A 26,058-nucleotide genomic window follows, 5' to 3' on the forward strand; every position below is an offset into this window, starting at 1 on the left:
AGTTACCATGTAAGCCAGCAATTCCACTCTTAGGTACATACCCAAGAGAAATGAAAACATATGTCCACACAAAAACTTGTAAGCAAGTGTTTATGGCAGCATTATTCACAGTAGCAAATATCAAAACAAGCCAAATGTCCATCAACCAATAAATGAATAAACAAAATGTGATATAGCCATACGATGGAATATTATTTGGCAACAAAAAAGAAAAGAAGTTCTGATACGTGCTACAACATGGATGAACCTTGAAAAGATTGTGCTAAGAGAAAGAAGCCAGACACAAAAGTACACATTGTGGTATGATCTCATTTATATGAAATTGTCCAAAATAGTCAAATCTATATATAGGGAAAGTAGATCAGTAGCTGCTAGGGTTGGGGGTTTGGGAGAAAGTGGGAGTGACTGCTAATGAGTTTGGGTTTCTTTTTAGGGTAATAGAAATGTTGTAGAGTGGATTGAGATAATGGTGTCACAACTCTGAATATACTAAAAATCACTATACTTTGTGCGAGTTATATAGAATGTGAATTATATCTCAAGTTGTTATAAAATGATTAAATTATAAATAAGAACATTTTCTTTGCTCCTTGGGGAAAATAGAAACTAAATATTCCTTTTGAAATATAAAGTAAACCCTTGTTTGACTTTCTAGGACTATACACATATCCTGGCTTATGGAATGAATTCTGCCCTTGAAATAAGCAGGTATTATGTGTGGGGTATATGAAAGTTGAGAAAACATCTATACTATTTGAAAAGGATGAAAGTTGATTAAGGCCCAGTCCTACATGGCAAAAATAATATATGGAGATCAGTATTAATAAGTAAAGACATTTGTGTTATGGTATTTTTTTTAAATCACAACACTGAGTTCAGCATAGTCAATTAGGAAATATGAGTGTTGCATTGATTCCACTTCCAATCTAGAATAGTGCCCAGGTGGAATGGGAACTAGGTAGGGAACTAACACCTTAGGTGGGCAAGAGAAACGTGTTGAGTGCTCAGTTTAATTAACTGTTTGGGCTTCATAACACCAATGAATGACGAAAGGGATATGATTGAAGAGCTAGTCTATTGTCAGTGCTAGTGGCAGTGCTAGAAAAGGAATGTGTGTAAGCTTGAGTAAAGATGGATGTAATCACACACTGCATTGGCTCTCAATGAGCTTTCCAGCAGAAACCTCAGAAATGAAGGTGGTGGTGGTAAGATCTGGGGATGAATGGGTAGGTTATAATTACAAGCATATAACTCCTCAGAGGTCAGCAAACTTTTACATATTTTAGGCTTTGTAGGCCGAAGGGGCCATAATTGCCCATTTCTGCCTTTGTAATATGACATCAGCCATAGACAGTACATAAATGAATGGACATGACTGGGTTCCATAAAACTTTATTTGTAAAAAGAAGTGATGGGCAGACTTGGCCCTTGAGCCAAAATTTGTTAACCTCTGGTCCTATCGTTATAGTAGACTGAATGCTCCCATCTTCCAGATCTCTTTTGGCCTCTTTCATATAAACCCCATATTTATGTTGTTCAGTTTTCCTTGTCCTAGACAAAATAGATATTAGAAGCTTCTCTGCTGAAGAGCAGTTTGGGTGGTTCTACAATATATGAGTTATTTCCTTCTCCATAAAATAAGGATAACAGTAACTTGCAGGATGGTGATAAAGCTGAATGAGCAAACGTAAGGGAAAGCCTGGCACCTTGTGGATGTTCAAAGCTAGTATTCTTCCCTCTTTTGCAATAACATTTTGCCTGACATTTATGTTAAGGTTAATGAGATTTTAGCTTAGAGATGTTTTTTCAATCATTTGAATGCCTTTGGAAGAATCCTCAAAGATCCATGCTGCTCAAACAAGCTACAGATATTTCTGCTCCATAATGAGAATCTTAAAGCAGTAGAGTGGAAAGGACCAGAATAGTCACCTGGGCAGGCCATTGATTTTACAGAAGAGAAAATGTGTCTCACAAAGTTAAATGATTTGCCTAAGGTGACGGGACTTAATATTGAAAATTGATCATTCGAAGTCATTCAAAATACTTCGTAAAATTTGGGAAGCACTTTGATTTATAAAACCTCTTTTATGGTGGCTTATTGGGACCACCACTGGCCCATACGGTGCCTTTTTGAGAATTAGAGAAAGACACTGCTTCTTGAAGACAATTCTGTCAAAAAATTATTGTCAAGCATGTAATTTATCAGAACAAACATTTTACTACCCTCGTAAGTATTAATCATTTAAGTACATGTCATATATTTGATGCCTATGATGTGATTAGCTCCCCCTTAGATCAGTGCACAATTTGCACAGCCATGCAAGTAGCCAGTATTATCCTTATATGCTGTATAGATTACATTTGTTGATTGTCTGCAGTGAAACTACATTTACCAGACTTGAATTCCACTGGAAAGAATCCAGTGAGAAAAGCTTCCTGTTGTAGAGCAATACTTGTTAGTCACCGACAGCTAATCTACTAACTTCCTTCTTCCAATTTTGTTTTAGTCCTAACACTTTTAATTTTTATTAATTAGCAAGAATTATGAAACATAGTGTTGAGTCCTGACTTTCAAGGTTAACAGGTTCAGACTCTCTAAGTTATTGGTTTAGTAAAATAGAAGGTTTCTGGTGTCTTCCAGTGTTCTGCTGATTGATAAATATACTACATCACTGCATAAATCCTCAGAATTCCACTGCCAGCCTCAAAGTCTGATGAAACTTCATTGATAGTGCTCCCCTCTTTGATTGAAGATGATTCTGGGCTTTTGCCAGGCAAAACTAAAGCAGCAGCCCAGCACTTGGCCTCAATTCATTTTGAAGTTCATTTCTTCTAAGCTAGGTTCTTGGTGAAGTTGGCCCCAGGGTAAAGCAAGCCCCCATACTTGATCAGAGCACCATAACTCCAATACAGAAAAACCATGCTTGTCTCATTAGCAAACTGTTGATAAAAGGAGTTTTTTCTTTCTTCTTAAGTTGAGGGAAATACTTAAAAAGAGGTAGAAATTAAATGGGAATTGATAGAGGAAAGAAACTGAAATAGACTGTAAAACAGAGAAGACTAGGAGAAAAGATGAGAGGCATGGATTATTAAAATACTGTAATAATGTTTTAAAAAAAACTTAAAAATTTTGATGGGCACAGAGTGATTCTATTTAGTTTCTGGCCTATGAGATTTGAAATTTAATATTGGCTGAATTATGCAACCATTATGCAAATGGTTCAACAAGTACGATGCTTAATGCAGATAGTGGTCCTTTTCAGCATCCTACTCATCTGTCCTTATGTTAAAGGATGACATTCTTCAGAGTTCTTTCTCAGCCTCTGTTTTCTGTCTCTATGTTCCCTCTGGGTGTGCGCATCCCACCCTGTGGCTCTGAATATCACCTGTATCTCTAAGGAATCCCCAACTTTCTCATCTGAGGTTCTGAGTATGTATACAAATATCTACTAATATCTCTGTTGGGATATCTCCCCGACTTCTTAAACTCAGTGTTGATTTGAGAGTTTATAGTATAAACTAGTGTTTCTCAGTGGGGCCACTCTAGTAATTTCCCCCCAAAGTAGTTCTTCCACCTGATTACCTATCTCAAGAAATGGCAACCACTAATCTCCCTGCTCTGGATGTAATCCTTGATGCTTTCCTTTCTCTTACTCCCATATCCAGCAAATCAGGACTTCTTCCTTTTCTCCACTGAATCTATCCTCATCCACCCTCGGACTCCTTCCTTGTCTTTCTACCCATGCATAGCTAGCCTCATCCAGAATTTCTTTCCATTCTCCTCACAGCAGACACATTAGTCTTTCAAAAGACAAATATGGTACTTTCTCTGGTCTTTCTTTGACTCATTTTCCTAATTACAAGTATTTTCTGGGATCACTTACCAAATAAACTACTTGTACTTAAAACATTGCCTCAGAGTCTGCTTCTGTGGCAACTCAAACTAAGATTCCAGTGTATTTTTAGCATTCATCATGAGGCCTGGCGTATAGTAGTGTATATATACAATAAATGTATATACGTATGTATATAGTACTGACATATTTACAAGCCTGGTGGTAAGGTATGGTAGAGGTGGAAGTGTAGAGAAGGGAAGGTTGTTACAGGCTCTGCTTGTATATAAAGCAGTTAAATTTTTTAGCATTAGCAGTAATGCTGAAGAGGCATATTTTTCTCTTTCATTTGTTGCCTCTTGGAGTGCTTGTTGAAATTTCCCCAAAGCATAAGGATGGGTTAAGAGCATCATTTTGTGATGTTTGAAATCACCCCCAACTATCGAAATCATGGTGTCACAGTAGATTGAGATTATGTCACTTAATAATCCAGGAGGCTGTTAAAATCAGATTTGTGCTTCTAAAAGATTGCTTTGCCTCCAGCGTTGAGAGGGATTCAGGGCAGGGTGAGAAGGTGAGCTATCCAGAGGCTACTGCAGTAGTTGAAGAAATAAGTTACCTAAAAAAAAAATGAGAACGTCATATAGACACTTCTCCAGGCTACTGAATCAGTTCTCGAAGAGGAAACAGAAACTACCCTAGTCATTTTAAAGAGAAAGGCGTACAAGTCAGTAGGGGCAATATATTACACTCATAGCTAGTGCCCATGTATTGGGAAGCTTGAATCAGAAGTACTTGGTCAAGGGGCACCTGGGTGACTCAGTCAGTTGAGCATGCGACTCTTGATTTCGGCTCAGGTCATGATCTCAGGGTTGTGAGATCAAGCCCCGCGTCAGGCTCACGCTCATCACGGAGTCTGCCTGGGATTCTCTCCCTCTCCCTCTGCCCCTACCTACTCCTCCCCACCCTCACTCACACTCTTTCTGTCTCTAAAAGAAAAGGTACTTGGTCTTCCTGCCATGGCTGCTACTGGTTCTCAACTCAATACACTGGAATTTGGCTGCAAAGAGCCACATCTGTCTCTACAACCTTGCTTCCTTTTACCAGCAGGGTCAAAGAGGGCAGAAAGATGGCCTCTGCCTTATTTCTGTCTTCTAAATCTTGTGTGATAGTATTTTCAGAGTGGCCAGAAAGAAAGTCAAGAAGTATAGGCAAATATATAATAAATGGGTTAAAATTATATTACAGTGCATGGTAAAACAACATTGTCTATGTTTCCAGACTTTATGGCTCCCTGTATTTGGTGGAATGTAATTCATACGCACAACCCTAGCTGCAAAGGAGTCAGGGGACTATAGTTTACAGCTTTTCTGGCTTTGAAGCGTAAGAAGTGTTCTAACTACTATCACTGTGTAACAAACTACCCCAAAATGTAGTGGCTTAAAACAGTCATTCATTTTGTTCATCAGTTTGTGGCTTGGGCATGACTTAGGGGAAACAGGGGGAATAGCTATCTCTGTTCCACACAGTCTCACTTGGGGTGTGTTGACCGGAGTTGGGGGATCCGTTGCAAGACAGCTAGTTCCCACAGCTGGCAAGGTGGTTCTCGCTGTCAGCCAGAAGCTCAGCTGGAGCAGAGGACCAGGACCTTGGTTTCTTTCCACGTGGGTCTTTCCATATGTGGGTTTTGTCACAGCATGGTGGCACTGTTCTAAGAGCGAAGGTCCCAAAGGAACTAGGCAGAACTGCGTTGCCTTTTATGACTTAGCCTCAGAAGTCGCATAGTGTCACTTTCCCCATAATCACAAAGTCCACCCAGATTCAAGCAGAGGGACCACAGACCCCACAGCTCAATGGGATGAGTTTCAAAAAGTCACATGTGGGATGGAAGATACTGTTGAGCTCTTTTTGGAAAAGACCATCGCCCACAGGAAGGCACCCTAGGAGAGTGGCATGTGGGTGGCTCTGCAAATACACAGTAATGACCCCAGTTATCCATCTGTCCTCATTGGCCTTAATTGTTTTCTAACCATTTCATGTTTTCTCTAACTGGTTCTTTGAATTTTTTTATATATCCCTGTGAGCTTATAACTGGACATACTATCATGACAAAAGGTGGAAGTTTTCTCATTTACTCTCTAACAAGTCCAAGAAAGGCAGGTTTAACTTCCTGAGTCCATTAAAACACTTATTTGAAGTAAATGTGCCATGAAAGACTTTTCTAATCTAATATTCGTTATTAGGAACCTTAATGCTATAGTTTCGGGCACATGGCTTCATTAAACAAGTGAGCAGCAAGGGAGAAATGTCTTGCATCTGTTCACGGTTCAGAACTGAGGCGACTCCTGTAGGGCTGAAGCAAGATCATACGAATCTGAGAGACATGCTGAATGGCACAGCCAGAGTTGCAGAGGAAAGTATTGCAAATTAGCATATTTGAAAAGTTTTTCAAAGGTCAGTCTGTGTCTCTTGTGGCCTGCTTAGAATGTGTCACCACGGATGGACTGAGCAGAACTTATTGTCGTGTATGCGATGAGAAGTTTCCAATTCACACCCACAGCCTTTCTTACTCCCACTTTCATATCTTGTTTTTCATTTTAAAAATGATTACTGTAAAGAAAACCTTACTAACTCTAATTTAATGCCAAGGATGTCTAATTCCTTCAAACTGGTGTAATATGTGTCATTTATATGTCTTACCATTTAACGCCACCTACTCTGGCGCTCTAGTACTGTACTAATGAAGAGGAGAGCTCTAATTCACCAGAGCATTTTGCAAGTTAGTGGGTGATATTCAATCATGGTTTATAATAATAATAAAAATGTGTTTTAACAAAGATGTAGATTTTCCAATTTTCCCTAAAAAGTTCACTTTAATCCAATACATGGTTAGTACTTCTGAGTTTATGTGCTATTTGCAAGTGGAATTCAATTCTAATAAAATATTTAAAAATAGATCTACTTATAAAGAGATCTTATTTTCCAAGTTCTGAATATTAGAGAAATGGTCTAAGGCATTTTGTATGTTAACAGATTAGGAAGTTTTAGATCAGAAATAAGACAATTAAGAATACTGTGCTGGAATAATGAGTAGAATATATATGTATGAAATATCTGTATCCGTTATATGTGAGGAAGGAGCTGCCATAAATTCTCAGGGGGTATCACACTGAAACTATGATGGACCTTACAGTTCTGGTATATTTCCTAGAATTTGTCTATAAAATGTTGACTTATCATACAAGTTACTTACATAATCACTTTCCTTTGGAAGAGATTCTGCAAGGCACCTCATTGATAAATAATCATGAAGGCAATAAAAATTTCCATATCCCCCCAGAGGGTGTTTGTTCTTAGGACAAAGGCCCAGGGAAAAACAGACAAAATAATTAAGGTGACATGTAGTCCTGGTTCAGATCAGCTTATGATTAAACATTGTGTGTAATGAGGGAAAGAATATAAAACAAGAGGACTAGGAGATAAGGTTAGAAAAGCAACCAAGAAATCAAAATTAACTTCGTGGCTTTCCTCCCAGGCAGGGTGAGAAAGCCGCCCGTTTATTTTTCTTGTGCCTGGTAAAGCCGTGCTTACCAACATTGTGTAATTTGTGACACTCTGCTGTTGAGCTTTCTCCTATTCACCTCTCTTCATGACTATTGCTTTTAAAGGAAAGCTAATTAATTTTGGTTCTGTTTGAAGGATTTGGTGACCATTTCCTGATGGAGCTTAAGAACACTGGCGGCTCCCTGAATGGTGGCTACAGAGCAGTGGTCCTCAAACTTTAGCATGCATTAGATTGCTGACCTTCAACCTCGGAGCTGCTGATTTGGTAGGTCTGGGATGGGAATCTAGGATTTGCAGTGCACACAAGTTCCCAGGTTTTGCTGCTATTGCTGGTCTGGGAACCATACTCTGAGAGCCACAAGTTTAAACGAAAACTTCTCCTGGCCTCTTGCTCTGGACATTCTTGGGGATGAGTCCTCTTCACCAGGCGGTGCTGTACAACACACCCAGCTGAGGCAGGGGACTGCCTCCAGTCTCCGAGTCGGCCTGTCACGAAGGCTGACTGTTTTCCTACACGTCAGCTCCACACAGCTCTTGGATCCTGACGATTTGCCTGCACGTGGGGCAGGCGTCTTACCTTTTTTCTACTCTGGGATTTAAGAGCTGCTGGTCTTTGTCTGTCAATTCACCCGGCTTGCAAACCAGCTTAGCTTGTCCCTGACGAGCAAATCTGCCTAATTCTAAGTCCCAGCTTGGTTCTACACCCAAGTTTCCTGACGTTTCTTGGTACGTGGTAAGTAGTTAGGTCCGAGTAAGTTAATAATAGTAGCTATGCAGTGTCACTGAGTTCCCCGTGTGCCTCGGTGCACAGACTGGGAATCCCAGCTCTCTCTGCTGCTCCATCCATCCACCTTTTCTCACTTCCACCATCCCAGGGGGACCCGTGTCTACAATTTTCTGCTACACATGCCCCAGCACAACACTCCCCAAACAAATGCAAATCGATAGCAATATTTATATTTATTTTTGCAATGCCTTGGATAAAAACCATTTAAACAATGTTGGGTAAGGTGTTATTCTCATAAAAACATCTTCTTTCAAAACAAATGTATTTCTATTTTCCAGAAAAGTTAAAGTTACATGCTAAAACAGAGTTAATTACTGAGATAACATGAAAGGATATCAGGAGACTTGTAGGAGTAAGACCAGATAAATGAATTACATCATTATACTAAACAATTACACAGAACTAGAAAACTGACTCAGTAGTAAAATATAAAAATCTACAATTATAAATATAAATTTGGTCCATGGAGACACTAGAGCAGTATTTACAGTAAGTATCAGATTATTTCTACTTTAGGTGAATACTGCAGTTGTAAAACATGGAATATCAGAGGAAACGGAGTGTTTTATTTACAATCTACTATATTAAAAGTTATATTTCTAGCAAACCCAATGATGGCTACAAATACAGCTAAAATTTGACACTAAAAACAAACATGTTTTCTGTAGTTGGGAATTCCTAATATCTATAAATTGAAATTTTCTGTTAAAATCAATATGAAAAAAACCCCACGATTCCATTCTTAGAAATACTGTAAAACTCGACCATTTTAGTTTAAACTCAGTAAGTGAATTACAAGAAGTGTTGCAGAAAGGCACACGTTGTTAATGGTGTAAATTTGGCAGCAGAATCCTATGTCATGGAGTTACTGTCAGGTGATGGAAAGTAAACAGATAACAGAGGACTGAGGTGATTTTCCTGCCTAGTTTTAGGAAGAGGAAAGCAATGCTCAGGTATGGATTCCCCTCACCCCTCTCTGTGCTAAACTAAAGACTCTAAGCTCTCGGCTATATTTCCATCGGGCAATGCTGCGCCATTACTGTCCAGAGAGGTGGATGGATTCTCTTCCTGCCTCGTGCTCACAAGACTGAGGACCGCTTTGTAGAGAAACTGATACTGCTCCTGGAGGACAGAGAATGCGAGGTTATAAACAAGAAGCTCAGTGAAGATGGACATTTGTAAAAAGAAGGAACATTTTCAGTCATGCTGGCACTGCGTGTAATCCTTTGGTACGAGGCACCTGTAAGCCACTCATAAATAACTTACTCATTCTCCTTTCTCCAGCTGTGAGGAAATCCATTGGGTTTCTCTGGTTATGGAGAGGTCCCAGAAAGGACTGCACTGTCAGCTCAGGGGCTCATGCAGAATCTCTTTTTTCTTTTACCAGATCCACTTTTTACCAAGTATTCTGCACACTCTACCAGCCTGACTGGTCCTATGCCCTGCTTTGAGCAAGGGTGAGCATGGGCCCTACTATGAAGAAGGAATAAAGAGTTTTCTTACAGGTGCCAATTTGGGTGGTGGGGGAGGGTGGTGGGCCAAAGGCCGTTTCAGAGAATGTGAGCCAGTGACTAACATCATAGTGGAAAATCACTAGGCCCACATGTAAATCAGTGCATCATTCAATGCATTCATGGACCAGGTGAAAGTTCTGTCTCTGGAAAACAATTTCCCATAGGAGCAGCTTGAGACAACTCAGCTGGCCTGAATGACTTTTAGTAAGTGCTCCTCTGAAGCACATGTGTGACCACAGTTTATGACCTTCCTTTTTGGCCAACTGGTCTGGACTGAATGAAGCCTTAAAGATGGGCCCTTGCACATCCACAGACCAGGGAGCTGGAGGCGAGTCCGTGACTGCTATACCCACCTAAGGTTCTCCCACTGGGGCATTTGCACTAAGTTCCCTGTTGTCTTTCCAGCCCTCGTTTCTACGATACTAAAAACTTCCAGATTATTTTCAGAGTTGAGATCTCTCCAAACTATCTCTCCAAATGTGCTGTGTCTCTTTCTTGATTGCACAAGTTTCTCTTTTTAAAAGTACCCAGTTAGCCAATTGAACATAAAAAAAAAAGATTCAGTAAAAATTTAAAAATGAAAAAATAGAAGTACCCAGAAATTACCCATTTGTTAAGTACCAAAATTGAATTTGGCTTCAGAAAAAAGTGAACAGTTCTAATGTTTAAGTCTTCGAGATCTGTCTTCTGACTGTTCTCAGGCTATGCAGAACTTGAACCCCGCCCCAAGAGAACTATTTTGTGGGGTAAGTCGGATTAGTTGGTGCTTCTACTGAGGGTATTTTTCAGAATTATGGTAAGTCTTGCAAAAAGACACATGTGAAATTTAAAAAATTTTATCCATCAATTTTCTGGAAGATAAACTTTAAATGTTTGTTGTTTATTATTCCAGTTCCATGGATTGTGAACTGATTAACTTGTAATTCAGCTCAATACTACATGGTAATATGTTATGAGTCAATGTGATTTTTTTTGGATACATGATAAAATGATTTTGGCAACCTCTAAGAAGTAAGCAGCACTCTAACAGTGAAAGTTCGGTTCACTGTTCTTTTACTTACAATGTCAGCAAAGACTCCTGGCCTCATCAAATTGATCATCTTGGCTACCTGGTAAACATCCATGGAATTTTCTTTTTCTAGTTGGTGCATAAGGGTGGTCAGAGCACAGAAAGTTCCTGCCGTCACTCCTCCATGCCTGTAAGCAAAGGGAAAGGACAAAGACTCCATTCGGATGCATCAAACATTCACATTTGGCACAAGACCTTCACAACTTTGTAGTGGGAACACGAGAATTTTTAATGAAATGTCTCTCTTTATCACGTAGAGAACTATGGTTTAATTTGAAACAATAGCAAGTGTTCATGATATTAGTAATGGGATACTTTATGGAAGTTCAATGTTTGTTTATACATTTGTTATTTTTATACTCTGGAAGGGGCCGGTAATAAATCACAATGATCTGACAAGTTACATCTACCATCTAGCATACACATAACATAATGTCAGCATATGCTTTTTTAATTTGTTCGTAACAGGAGCCTAGAAAGATCTATTGGATAGATTCCTGTTCCTGGTAAATAAAAACTAGATCAGTTTTAATCCTGTCCAGTGCATCAATAGCTTAGAAATGTCTCTCTGGTTAGCACTTGTGAAAATTCAAGTGCCACAACACTGACTCATCACACAACGTGTTCGGTACCCATCTTCTGCCTTCAACAGGAGCTCTAAGAGAAGTGAAAAAAAAAAAAAAAACTAATTCTGTATTAACCTTCTTTATAAAAAGCTGATAATCTCCCTTCGCTGAGTCACCACCATTGGTCTAAAGCATTAGGTTATTACAAAGAAAACAGAAAAATCTGACCACCTGGAGAGTGCTCAGGCACGGAACAGGTTAAAGAGAGGAACTTACTCGTCGTGAACAATCACAGGGCCGTCCCTGTTGGCAGCTTCCTCTTTGATAATACTTATAAGTTCAAAAGTCTTACTAATGGGGCTATCTGGATTTGGCCATTTGGGGCACTGAAAATGCCTCACTTCAAGTACATAATCATCCTGTAAGAAGAGAGAAAAATTAATAATTTTAGAAGGGTCATATTGGTGAGTGATAGTTTATTACGAGTGGAATAACTGGGGAAATCAGGAATTATAGGAAGGTAATAAAACCCAATCACGCGTACGAGTCAACAGCAGCGGTTGCCGTCCGTCCTCCGTCTCGGAGGGAAGAAGCTGCTGTGACGCCTCATTTCCCATGTGTAGATGTAATCTCTTTTTTATTTGTGGGTTCATTATGGCAATCAAACTCTGAAACAAAGATGTCTTTGTGCCACTATTTAATTCAAAAAAGACATCTTCAGTGTTAACATTTGTTTCAAAATTCACATAGACTTCTTCAAATCCAGCATTAATTGAGGGGAGAGGGGAATTACGTGACAGGGTGGGGAAATGCTGGCAAGGGGGATGGACATCTGGTCTACTTCTAATTCTTGCGTTAAGTGACCAACCAGGCTGTGTGACTTTATATCCCTTAAACCTCCAACCCCCAGCTTCCTAAAGTGTACTCAGTCAAATACTACATTTAAAAATCAGCAGCAGAACCGAAATTTTATATGGTGTACCTCTTTCAGAATTAGAGTATAGTAAAGGGCCACATTTCAATAATCTAAAACATGATGTAACCTTTCTCTGATTGGGGGTGTACTCTGCATGTCACGTGCCTTACTCCCTATTATTAATATCTGTTAGCATTTTACTGTAGCTGTCTAATAAATTATGTACTGTGCTCTAATACTAGAAATAATTCTTGACAAGGAATTCAGATTGCTGCCTTACAGATAAGCAAGAGTTAGCAAAACAATCCTAGTTCGTTGTACTGCACATTTTCAAAGCACTTCTTCACTTATAATACATTGTCTCTGGAGAGAGTGGTAAGCTCATTTTGGTAGATAATATTTTTCCCATTTTACTTAAAAGAATTCAAGGTAAAAATTTCCCTTAAAACATAAGAATTAGGATTAATGAAAAAAAATTTTTTAACTGAGTTTATTCTCAATTTAAGTTCTGTCAGAACTACTCTGGAGTAAAAGAGAAATCGCTGATTTCCTGTGTATGAATGGTACAGTTTAGTGGCAATTAATGTTTAATGATTCTATAGGATCTTGAAAATGAAAGTGACAAGTAAGGTAGAACTGATTATTTGGGTGATTGGTCTTAATTTATAAGAAATTAGGTTCCTTTTTTTTTTATTTCTAGGGAAGATCCTTAAATCAGTATATATTTATCATACGTGTTTCTGATGAAAAGTTTGTCATTTCAGTTATGTCCATACCTGTGTAGCTTCTAAGATAAAATCTTGAATTATAAGCTTTTCTTCATTAGACAGACATTTGTGTTCTTCAGCCATAAGAGTGACCTTAAAACTCTCACAGTTTATAGGCTCATCTTTATTGGGCCAGTAAACAAACTCATCTTCTGCCTGGAGGATTAAATACCAAAGAAGTATGATTTTCACCAAATGTTTAATAAATCAGACTCTGAAATAAAGTTAACCGGTTGACATAGAAAATTCAACCCAAATTTTTCTTTGGATCTCAAAACTTATTCTTAAAATATTCAGACTTACACAAGTCTGATGTGCAGAATAAAATATTACACTTAAGAAACCAAACTATTGCTTTGTTGTTTTGCTCTTAGCTCGTCAGTAACAATGGTAAGTTGTTACTTTTGTAAATGATATCTGAGTAGAGAAGATTCAAGTGATTTTAAGAGCTCAGCGATTTCCAGTGTCATCTGGAATGGTCAGTCTAACTTTATAGCTAGGAAATAAATCTCCAAGTTAAGTATATGTGCAAAGCCTAAACAAAATAGGCCTTTTTCTTTTTTTACTTCTATAGATCTCCTTAAACTGAGGGACTCTCCAAATATCCTAAGGAGTTTTATTTTTTTAAAAATGTAAATAGAAGCATAGGGACTGACTTCATGGTTGCAATTCTATTTTTCTTAAGCAGTGTCACAGAATACGTAAATTTAAGTCCATTTTAACTTCCTTTTATTTAAAACTGTCATTCAACAATGTCAGACCTGAGAGGTGACATAACCAAACAAGGCCCGATAGTAGACAAGGTGCAACTGCAGTGACATTAGTTTATTCGTTGAAAAAAAATTACTTTATTTGTCGGTATGCCTGGACTTCTGGCTGTTGTGACGTGCTGTCTCCTGTAAGGCAAGTACCAAAAGTGACCGGGGAGCGGGGGCTCACCATGTTTTGACCATCAGGAAGCATAACTACCAGCTGGGCGTTATGGTCCCATATCATCCTCCAGAAATCCTTGATGGTATGGAGGAGAGGATGCTGGGTGATGATGAATTCATTGCTCTGATAGTAACCCTATGAAACCAAAGAGAAGATAGAAAGAGCCCTGGCATATGACTTTTAATGTTTCAAATACATGTTTAAGCTAATGGACCTTAAGTCAAGGTAGTCTTTTAATTTTTAGATTGCATCTGTAAATAACAACGTGATTATTATAGCTGAAGTTTACAAGGCACTCTCTATACACCAGGCAGAGGACTAGCGTTTTCTTCCCCCTACATCCCTTATGCCTCACAGAAGTGCTATGTGACAGGAACTCTGATCCTCCTTTTACAGATGATGAAACTGAGGCTTAAGAAGTTACGTGTTGTGCCCAAGTCTACCTAGCTATCATGTCTAGGAGCAGACTTACCAAAATGGCACATGGACCACGTCTCCTACACTAGATAGAATGGAAATCCAGAGGGGAGTTTTTATTTCTCATTTTCCACAAGTCCCAGTGCAAAGTGCCTAATTTCACACCTATTGACAACAGAACACCCTTGGTATCCAGACACCCTGGCTTCCTCCATCGGAGAGGAATCAGGAGGCACTTTGCAGATTTTGTTGCAGAAACCTGGAACTGGGGCCATTGGATCGGTCATGATTTCCATGTGGCTGCTCACTAAAATCCTGGCTCATTTATCTTCTTGTGCTCTGGGTCTCAGATCCTGCTCCTCTTCCCCGTGGGCTCATTCGGCTCGGCATGTATTTAGATGCCCCCACCACACATCTCCCTGTCTCCTGCAGGGACAGTCCTAAATATTTTCTTTGCTGGAAAGATGAAACAGTGATTTTGGCATGGGAATTACAACCTTTTCATCTGAAGCCAAGCTCTATGATTGATAGACCTGAAATGGAAACGAGGGGCACAAAACAGCCAACTAACCTGCCCCTCCTTCTCACAGAAAATCTAAACACAGAAGGAAAGGATTGTGTCTTTAGAAATCCAGGTCTGCAAATGAGCCCAGTCAGCTGGGTGAACACTGCAAACCTGGGTTGGTAAAGTCAGGGAGACGGGCTTTCCTGAAGCCTCTGTGTCCTGGGTCTGTTCAGGGTAAATGAAATGGGGAGCCTCCAAATGGGGAGCCTCTTAGATGGCTGAGGGTATGCTTTGTATCTTCTCATCAGTCCTCAGTGGTGAGTTTGGTTCCTGCATTACTGATTTGTCTTGCTTGAGGGTTCTCTAGTCCCAGCACACATAAAACATCAAGGAATGCTGTTATTCTATTTGCCCCTATGGGAGGTGGTCTGCGGTCATTAGATTTGACTTCTACCCACCAGCGGTGCTAACCTACGTCTGCAGCCGCTGCTTCAGGAAGCCCATGCTGGTAGGTTTTGGCAGCACAAGCTGGCAGGCGGATTTCCAGTGGTTTCTCTGACTTACCATGATATAGGAGGCATTGATGTAGTCTGTGCCTTCCCCACTCAGAGATGAAATGCCAACCCTTGATCTTTCCACTGGAACACAGAACATTCGTCACGAACCACCACGCTCACAGCTCTATACCCCTTCCCCCCACCCCCACATTGCAAAGCATAGCTACATGTCTTAAGTTGAGTGTCTTTGATCTGTAAGCTAGTTTTTCTATGTGTTTTGCATTTTTAAGATGGACTTCAGGATTTAAGAGTCCTTTTTAACAGGTACATTATCAGGCATAGTTAGAAAAATACAGAGTGAATCGATTCATTCCAAGATGTAAAAATATTGTCGTATTGCCTCCAAGGCTTCTATTATAAAAAACAGGGGTTTTGGTTTTTTTTTCCATGATTCAGTATAACGTACCAGGGATGATGGAAGAAGTTCTGTTCTTTTCCCTGTTGCATTGCTTTAGGGCTGTAGAATAGTCACTCTGTTGTATATTTGATTGACTCAGGAGCTGAGAGAGGGAGTCAGAGGGAGAGGAAAAATATAGATTATGTAAGTCACCCAAATACACACACACACACACACACATGACCCAACCAGGAAACCAAGATAAGATACTGAATGTACATATATCTGGTTTTCCCAGAATTCCTTGAACTAACTCCCTGGCACATCTATGTTCTCTACACCAGGGGAGCTGGAGGAAGCACAGAACGTCCTCAAGTTTGATGTTCAACCCTGGGAGGATCTTCCCCATGGCCTCCTCTATGGGTGTGTGCCCTCTATGTCTTCCACTTACATCTCACGCTGCAGTTGGGGGTAAATGGCATGGAAAGCGCATGTGTACATATATATGTATATGGTTGGATTTCATTCATTCTTTTAGTACTCCGTTTCACGAATAATCGACTTGGTATTTATTCCCCCAACTAGCGAATGTTAGGATTATTTCCAATATTTTGCTTTTCTAAACTTTGTAGCAATGAATAGCTCTTGTATGTTTCTTAATACCCACACATGGAATTAGGAGTCATCAGCCTTTAATTTTTGACAGTCTGATAGATGATAAGTGGTAGACCATGGTTTTGATTTGCATTTCCTTAATTACTGTGAGATTGTGAATTGTAGGATTCATTAGCCATTTAGATTTCTTCTTTGATGATTGCCTTTTTATATTTCTACTTCACTATCATTTATTAATCTGTAGAGGGTTTTGATGTCTTGAATGTAAGTCTATAATCTGTTTAAAAAGTTGCTAAGGTTTTGTTCTCTTTAATCATACAGACACAGCCAGGTAATTTTTTAAGATTTCTGCAAATTATGTTTTTATTTAAGAAGTTCTTTTCTACCCTGATGTCTTCAAAATATATACTGCTAATATTCTTGTACTAGTTATAAAATCTCGCAGTCACCTTTAGCTACCTAATCCATCTTGAATAATTTTAGTGCTTGAGGTGTGGTAAGAACCCAATTTTACTTGTTTCCACCTGGAAACTGTCCCGACTTCCCTTATTGGTTAGTCTGTCCTTTCCTCATTGATTTGTGGTGGCCTATCTACCCAAGAACCCTTTCCACATACACATGGTTCCTCTGGCTGATTTGTCTGTTTTTCAATGCTAATGATCATATCTGCTTAATAAGTCTTCCATATACTGTACAACACATTTCTATTTTGTTTTTTTATTTTTAGTATTGCTTTGGATCTCTTTCCATTAGCTTTTTTTTTTTTAAGTAATCTCTCTTTATTTTTTAAAATCAATTCTATTCCCAACGTGGGCTCAAATTCATGATCCTGAGATCAAGAATCGTACGCTCTACTAAGCCAGCCAGCTGCCTCACTTTCCAAGAGTTTTTAAACTAATTCAGATGCCTTTCATTAAAACATATAAATAAATAAATAAATAAATAAATAAATAAATAAATAAACCAAACACTATCTCTTACCTTCCAACTTGAAGTTTCCTGCTAGCTATCATTATCATTCTCTTCACAGTAAAAAAATGTTTAGAGTCATCTAACTGTGGTCTTCAATTCCTCAAACACATTCTCTCCTTAACTTCCTGCAATGTGGCTTCAGTGCTATACTTCCCTGCAGTCACCATTGTGGCTCAATCCGATGGCCCTCGCTGTCCTCCTCACACTTGATTTGTCATTAGTATTTGCCGCTTTTGTCCATTTCCTCCTTGAAACATTATTTCCTTCAGAATCTATTATGTCCCACTATCACAAATTTTCTCCTACACTGTGATGCTTCCTTCTTCCCTTTTGTGGGCTGTCCATTCATTGGTTAATTACAATTTTTCTTAAAAACTCCTGCCCAAGGCTTCTTAAACACCTCACTTCAGCCGTCTTGTCCAATTCTAAGGCTTCAAGTGACCATCTCTATGCCGATTGTTCCCAAATCCTTTCTCTAAGATGGACTCCTTGGTGCTTTCCACTGAATATTCAACTGTCCACTATGCCTGTGTATGCAACAGCTCCCAAGTTCCTAAAATGAGGTTGCTTCAGAACAAATCTCACCATCTCCTCCCGCTGCCACACCCAATAGGTAAGCACATTTCAGTCTCAGCGAACGCATCTCATCCTCCCAGGTGCCCACGTTAGAATGTGGGTAGTTATGCTTGTCCTTTTTCTTGCCTCACTGCAATGTCCAATAAATCACCAAGTCCTGTGTTTAACTCTTAAGAATATCCTATGCAATTCTTCCCTGAGGAATTGTGTCCTACAGCATCCATTTCACCTGCATAATGGCACTTTCCCCCTATTTGGTAACTGTTTTCTTGCTTTATGTCTCACCAGATCAAGAGCAAGAGCAAGTGTCGCAGGAGTAGGGGCTGGGTGTACTTTTTTTTTTTTTTTAAATCATGTTTATATCCTAGTATCAAACACAAAAGCCTGGTGCAGGGTAGGTGTCTGATAAATATTTGTTTTCTTTTTACAATGAGGTATAACTATATGCAAATGGCCAAAAGACACATGAAAAAATGCTCAACACCACTCAGCATCAGGGAAATACAAATCAAAACTACAATGAGACACCACCTCACACCAGTCAGAACGGCTACAATTAACAAGTCAGGAAACGACAGATGTTGGCAAGGATGTAGAGAGAGGGGAACCCTCTTACACTGTTGGTGGGAATGCAAACTGGTGCAGCCACTCTGGAAAACAGTATGGAGGTTCCTCAAGAAATTAAAAATAGAACTACCCTATGACCCAGGAATTGCACTACTAGGTATATACCCCAAAGATACAGATGTAGTGATCTGAAGGGGGACCTGCACCCCAATGTTTATAGCAGCAATGTCCACAATAGCCAAACTATGGAAAGACCTCAGATGTCTATCAATAGATGAATGGATAAAGAAGATGTGATATATATATATAGCTGTCAAAAATGAAATCTTGCCATTTTCAGTGACGTGGATGGAACTAGAGGGTATTATGCTAAGCAAAATAAGTCAATCAGAGAAAGACAATCATCACATGATCTCACTCATATGGGGAATATAAGAAACAAAACAGGATCATAGAGGAAGGGAGGGAAAAATAAAACAAGATGTAAACAGAGAGGGAGACAAACCATAAGAGACTTAACCATGGGAAACAAACTGAGGGTTGCTGGAGGGGCAGGGGGTGGTGGAATGGAGTCACTGGGTGATGGACATTAAGGAGGGCATGTGATGTAATGAGCACCGGGTGTTACACAACTGATGAATCACTGAACTCTACCTCTGAGACTAATAATACACTATATGTTAATTAATTGAATTTAAATTAAAAATATTTTAAACATTAAAAGAATAAATAAAATGAGGTATAACTGACATATGACTTACATTAATTTCAGGTGTATAGCGTAATGATTGGATATCTGTATACATTGCAAAATAATCACCGCAATAAGTCTAGTTACCATCCCTCACCGTACATAGTTACAAAATGATGAGAACTTTTAAGATCAGCTCTCTTAGCAACTTTCAAATATGCAACACAGTATTAGTAACTATAGCCATCAGGCTGTATATTATATCCCTGTGCCTTACTCATTCTGTAACTAGAAGTTTGTACATTTTGACCCTCTGCACCCATTCGGCCCACCCCCTACCCTCTGCCTCCAGCAATCATCAATCGGTTCTCTGCATCTATGAACTTGTTGGTTTTTTTTTTAATTCTACATATAAGTGGAATCATATGGTGTCTGTCTTTCTCTGTCTGACTTATTTCACGGAGTTACTTCTGACTTACTTCACTTGCCATAATGCCCTCAAGGTCCATCCAGGTTGTTGCAAATGGCAAGATGTCATTCTGTCTTATGCCTGAATAATATACTACGTTTTCTTAATTCACCCACCAGTGGGCACTTAGGTTGTTCCCGTATCTTAGCTACTGTAAATAATGCTGCAATGAACATGAGTGCTGATATCTTTTTGAGTTAGTGTTTTTGTTTTCTTCAGATGAATACCCAGAAATAAACAGACATGGAATTTATTTCAAGGAATTGTATATGTAGATAAACTTGAATGACTAATGTCTTATAGGACAGTGGTTAAGATTCTGGCCTCATAAGTGATATTTCCATTTTGATTCTGGGTTATCTAGTGTAAGCCATATCAATTCATTTATGCAGTTGTGTAGGGGTAAGTCATGCTAAAACGAGAACTCTGTTGAAAATGGGTAATACAGATTTTTTAATTTAGAAAAAAGTTATCCTCACAACCTAATGTTGATGTTTCATACACCTCTGTTATCTATTTCTGGAAGCCAAACTTCATACTTTCTCTTTTTTTAGTGTTGTTATCGCTCAGAAAAGCTTTGCCGAATAAAAACATTTATGTCTTCCTGACAGCAGGTTCAAAGCGCAGCATTCACCCCTAATCTTTCTCTTACTCCTCCAAAGACACAGAAGGTGCTGACTGAGAAGGCAAACAATCAGAAGGAACACCTCTTATGTTGTAGCCTGGGGGGAAGACGAAAAAAACCTGCGATCTCAAGGTTTGTTAATTCTCCTGAGTTTTTCCAGGGTCTTTCAGATTTTTTCCTAGATATTCCTTCTTCAGAAATAGGCCCTGTTTCTCTAGGAATCCTAGGAAGTAAGAGGTTAGTACAGGAATAAGGTGGAGCAAATCACACAGCCTCCATTCCTCGGGAAAGCCACAACTGCGCGAATCCCCCCGGCACAGCTACAGGGTCCCGTAAGATCTACTGCTGAACTCTTTGCTGACTGATTTCTGGAAGCCAGAGAACTAGGATTGCAGAAGATATGATACTGAACAAAACATACTCCCTTCTCTAGTTCACTGCCTCGTGACAAGGTGCGTGGGAGAAATTGGGGTTGAAGAGCTATTGTTCTGGGGTGGCCTCTTCTCTAGTCCAGGGGCTTCAAGTGAGACAGATTCTTCCAACGAGTGGCATGAACAGCCTGAGCCGATCACTCAGCATGAAGTGGTCTGGTTTTTTCAAAGGAAAAAGAGCACTTAGGCAGTCTGTATTATGAGGTCTGCCTGTGCCTTCTGTTGTGCTCTGTGCCCTCCTTTCTTGGACCAAGTTTGCATTTGTAAACATTAATCTAGAGTTCTTGAGAACTCTTCTTCTTGCTACTCAAAATTAAGATTCTCCTTGGGAGCGACCACGTGGCTCTGTTGCCCGCTGTAAAGAACAATAGAAAGCCATGTACCCACTGTGCTCTGAACCCGTCCACACGGCCTTGTCGACTCAAATGAGAAGACGCAGGAACACCGAGTTGTGTGGCTTCCAAGAGGCTTCCAAGAGAACTCACCTTGAATTGTTTCTCTAGCTTCGTTTTGCCTGTTTGTCCAGGAATGAGGAGCGCGTTGACATAGGCATGAATGTGGCTGTCTGGCACCTCAGTCTCTTTACTAAGTATGGCCTCAACCAGAGCATCATGAATGAAAACATACTGTTCCTGGAAAAACAATGACCATAGGGAACATTATTTCAGGTTTTCTTTATATGTATATCTATATATCTATCTGAGTACAAAAGTAATATTTTTCACTGACAAAAAGAATCTTACATAATGGCGGGGTGGGGGTAGGGACCCACAAAAGACTGCTTACTAGACTTGGCAGGAAATCAGACATGGAAAAGGAGGCAGTCAGGAGACAACACAACTCTTCTCGTCCCTCACCTCTTTACTTCTTATGTGTTGACATTGGTGGGAAAGAGGCAAAGCCGTGCTCTCTGCCCAGTCTTCAAACCCTGCTCCCATGGTTTGCATGAGGACTTTCCTGACTCTCATTTCTCATGGATCTTCTTCTGTCCATTCCAATTCTCCTTTCAGCCAGTCCTCTATAACTCAGCACACTTTTATGTACAGTTGTTAATACTTGTCTTCTAGTTCCTGTGTGGGACTCTTCCCTGTCTGATCTGACTAGAGTGTCATTTCCTCTGTGGAACGAAGTTTGGTTGGTTTGATTTTCACCCACATGGCCATGTCTCTGACTGCTCTCAAGCTGCCATCCATAGTTTCCAACTTAAATTCATTTTTATTTGGAAATAGGAGAAAAACTACAGATATGCAGACTTTGTGCTGTGTCATGTAAACTACATGTGCTTAAAAAGGGATATAATTTGAGCATAATTCATACTTTTAAAGAATGAAAATGAATGCATTTACTCATTACATGCAGGAAAAACCTGAGGTTTTTGCTAGCACGGATAGGCGTCGCCTGATCCACTGACTCTTTCTTTTTTTTTTTTTTAATTTTATTCATTTATTTAACAGAGAGAGAGAGAGAGATAAGCATGGGAAGGGGCAGAAGGAGAGGCAGGCTCCCCACTGAGCAAGGAGCACGATCAAGCAAGGAGCTCCTTGCTCCAAGCAAGGCACAAGGAGGACTTGATCCTAGGACCCTGGGATCATGACCCAAGCCAAAGGCAGTTGCTTATCCAACTGAGCCACCCAGGTGCCCCTGGTCCATTGACCCTTTTTTTGAAACGTCTCTGTCATCAGTGTCATTTCAAAGATATTCCCTATTTGGTCATAAAACAGACAAATGTAGCTGGCCCATCTAGGACTTATACTGCAATCACCTGCTGTTACGAGTTCGATTGTGCCCCCAAAGAGATCTGTTGAAGCCCTAACCATCCCCCCTAGAACCTCAGAATGTGACCGTATTTGTAAACAAAGTCACTGCAGATGTAATTAGTTAAGATGAGGTAGTCACTGTTGTTCTTCTGAGCAAATGGAATTGGGACACACAGAGAAGCCCTATGAAGATGGAGAGAGACCGAACGAAGTAAGGCTGCTCCGGCCAAGATCATGCAGGGCCACCAGACGTTCAGACAAGGGAGGATCCTCCTGTAGAGGTTCCGGAGGCAGCATGTCCCTACCAACACCTTGATTTCGGACTTTTATCTTCCCGAACCGTCAGGCAGGAAGTTCCTGTTGTTGTAAGCACCCCATTGGTAGTACTTGAACACGGAAGCCCTGTGAGACTAATCAACCTGCTAAAACAAAGTCTGGTCCATCCAGTGTTAGCATATCCGTGACCTCTCCAACCGTTAGATGAACACAAGTGTCCTTCTCGGTGGGGGACGGGGAGAAAAACAGCAACAACAAAAAGTATCCTTTTTCTCATACCTCGGTTTGCACCAAATAATTTCTTTGTGAACGAATGTGTTTTAAGAAGCCAAATACGTTGACAGTTCCTTCCTGTTGAATTTGCTGCAACATACTGTCTAGCACAATGTATGTGCCTGTTCTTCCAACCCCGGCGCTGAAGAGAACACAAAGAAAGAACCATTTCAATGTCAAGCATAAGGTAAATTTGAAGCTAGGTCACTCCTGGCTATCTTGGAAATTAAAATAATTTTCTTCCCCAAGCGATTGAGCCACATAACAAATAATTCAGCAATCCCAAACCAAACAGTTTAGTTGTTAAGCATAATGCTTCAAATAACAAATTGTTTACTTTTTAAATTTTGGCTATGGGTCAAACTGTAAAACAACCGATTTCTGTTGGACATTTTTCATGCATTCATTTGAGATTTTTAAACTTTAAATAATTGTATTTATTCGTCATCATATATGATATAGAATGAAAATATTCTGTATCAGAGCATAGCAACTAGACATTTAATCTGAAAAAAAGGAAAGCATCAGCTCCATCCAACTCTGAAATGAAAAGGTCCTGGGTCTGTACTGCCAGGTAGACATGTTTGTGTAAAGGTTTTCACATTAGTTGGAAAATGAATTTGATAAGGCTTTCAGCTGAAAATAGCGTTTCAGTGAGATCGTGAGCAATAAAGCATAACTTCAGTCATTTCTAAAGGGCCATTATCTATTGACTTCTTCAAAGCCTCTACCGGAGGGGCAGAATTCATAGACAGGGAGTCTTTTCAAATGCTCCGACAAGTAGGAAGTGCTAGAGTGGAAAATTAGCACCTGCTTCTCACAATACGCTGGTCCTCCTCCATTTGCTAGGAAACAATCCCTGACCTTCAGAGCTCTTTTTCTTGCATTTTCCTGCTTCTCTCGGCTTATCATCAGGCTAACAGATGAAAAAACTCAAGATAGGTCTCTCAAACTTTGTCTGAGAATAACTCCTGAGATAGATAATTAGAATGTGTCAGATAAGCTGTATATCAAAGGAAAACACTTACTTCTGTAAAAACACAGACGTCGCTTTGACAAAAATACTGTACATAGAAATCAACTCGATTTGTGTGGTCATAAAGCTTGGCATGCAATCAGCACTCGGTAAATGTTAACTGTCATTTTTATTTTAACTGAAAAATATTAGATTAAAACCTCCGACACATTTTTTTCTCTTTCTTTCAAATATCCTTATTTCTCTTCATCAAATTAGTCTTGGAAATAAAGTAATTGGGTAACAATGAGTTGATAACACCTTAATATATTAGATAGAACTCAGAAAATGAGAAAAGAATTTCAATCCCAAACTGTTTAAAGACAACTTAAAAGTATTTCGACAAATTCTTCACCTTCTGTGCGCTTTGGTTTCTCCAATATAAATCTGACATAATAACTCTACAAGAGACCACTAACTCCTAGGGACAGGGGTTTTGTCCCAAGCATTTTCATCCAATGACATTATGTCGTAATAAATGTTTGTTTAATGACAAGACATTGTTCCTCCTGCCTCACACATTTAATAAGTTAAAATCCAATTCAACAGTTAAATAGAAAAATAAACATCATAAAAATATCTGGTGCTTTGAAATAGCAGTCAAATTCTGAGTCTGGTATACTCATCTCTTAGTGGTTTTGAAAATGGGCATGTAATCTCAGCCCCCTCACTTCACGAAATCATCCTGATTTTGGCAAAACCCTTGCTCTTCGGATTCCCTTTTTGTTGGCAGAAGCCATTCTGTGGGTTTCGAAACCATTTCTGAGACTCACCTGCAGTGGACAACAACAGGCCCCACAGCGTGGCGCTTGGCGTGGGCCGCCTTTCGCACAAAGGTCAGCACCGGCAGTGAGAACTCGGGCACGCCCATGTCGGGCCACTGCGTGTAGTGGTACTGTGTAACCACACGCCCGCTCGGCCTTCCTTTCTGCGAGCCCTGGAAGAGTTCAGAGAGCTTGTGTAACAGGAACACACACAAATGTGCATGCATGCCAACACACACACGCACACAGGTCCTTAAACATCAACTTGACTTTGGTGGTACATAATGAAGCAAAAAAATACACTGTCCCTTGTGATGGTTAGTTTTATGTGTTAATTTGACCAGGCTATGGTGGTTAGTAGTTTGGTCAAATGCCAGTCATACCAGATGTTCCTGTCAAGGTTTTTGTGTGTGTCTGTGTTTAAGATTTTATTTTTGTTTATTTTTTCCAATCAATGTGAAAACGTTTACACTAACATGTCTACACCAACGTGGGGTTCAAACTCACAACCCTGAGATCAAGAATCGCATGCTCTACCGACTGAGCCGGCCACACGCCCCTCCTTGTCAAGGTATTTTTTAGGTGTGATTAACATTTAAATTAGTAGATTTCGAGTAAAGCAGATCATACTCCATGATGTGGGTAGACATTATCCAATTAACTGAAGGCCTTAAGAATAAAGACTGAGGTTTCTTGAAGAAGAAGGAATTCTCCTCATGACTAAAACATAAAAACCTTGCCTGAATTTCTGGCATAAGTTAATTCTTTAAAAATCTCTCTCTCTTGGGTGGCTCAGTCAGTTGAGTGAGTTTGACTCTTGGTTTCGGCTCAGGTCATGATCTCAGGGTCATGGGATCGAGCCCCAAGGTGAGCCCGGTGTCGGGCTCCACACTCAGCACAGAGTCTGCTTGGGATTTTCTCCCTCTTCCCCTCCTCCCACTCACACACACACTCTCTCTCTCAAATAAAATAAATAAATAAAATCTTAAAAGAAAATCTCTCTATCTCAATCATGCACATAAATGTTTCTCTGCAGAACCCTGATTCATGCATCATTGTTTGTTTTTCCTTCCCTATTTCAATCTGCACCATTTTTAGTTGGCTGTGCAGTTACCACACGGGGCAGGAACTTTCATTTGTGCATCACACCCACTGCAACCTCTGGCACCACGACCAGTCTGGCTCCAAAGCCATGGCTGGCAGTTAACCTTTGGGAATGAGGCATGGTTGTGATAAGAACTCTTAATGCCTTTAGTTCTGTA

General features: G+C 39.8%; 1 protein-coding gene across 1 annotated transcript in view; it reads right to left on the bottom strand.

The window, feature by feature from the left end:
* Positions 1-8,619: 8,619 nt before the first annotated feature.
* Positions 8,620-26,058, bottom strand: part of PTPRZ1 (protein tyrosine phosphatase receptor type Z1) — a 114,639-nt gene continuing 97,200 nt past the window's right edge. Inside the window, exons 21-30 of the mRNA XM_040644548.1 lie at positions 24,806-24,969; positions 23,024-23,159; positions 21,197-21,343; positions 15,835-15,928; positions 15,436-15,509; positions 13,956-14,084; positions 13,026-13,172; positions 11,610-11,752; positions 10,760-10,895; positions 8,620-9,306 (exon numbers count right to left, since the gene is read on the bottom strand). Of these exons, the coding sequence (XP_040500482.1) occupies positions 9,166-9,306; positions 10,760-10,895; positions 11,610-11,752; positions 13,026-13,172; positions 13,956-14,084; positions 15,436-15,509; positions 15,835-15,928; positions 21,197-21,343; positions 23,024-23,159; positions 24,806-24,969 (1,311 nt within the window). The 3' untranslated portion in view covers positions 8,620-9,165. The remainder of the gene's footprint in view (positions 9,307-10,759; positions 10,896-11,609; positions 11,753-13,025; positions 13,173-13,955; positions 14,085-15,435; positions 15,510-15,834; positions 15,929-21,196; positions 21,344-23,023; positions 23,160-24,805; positions 24,970-26,058) is intronic.

Source organism: Ursus maritimus, unplaced genomic scaffold (assembly GCF_017311325.1).
Source record: "Ursus maritimus isolate PB19 unplaced genomic scaffold, ASM1731132v1 scaffold_3, whole genome shotgun sequence".
In the NCBI taxonomy this organism is placed as follows: Eukaryota; Metazoa; Chordata; class Mammalia; order Carnivora; family Ursidae; genus Ursus; species Ursus maritimus.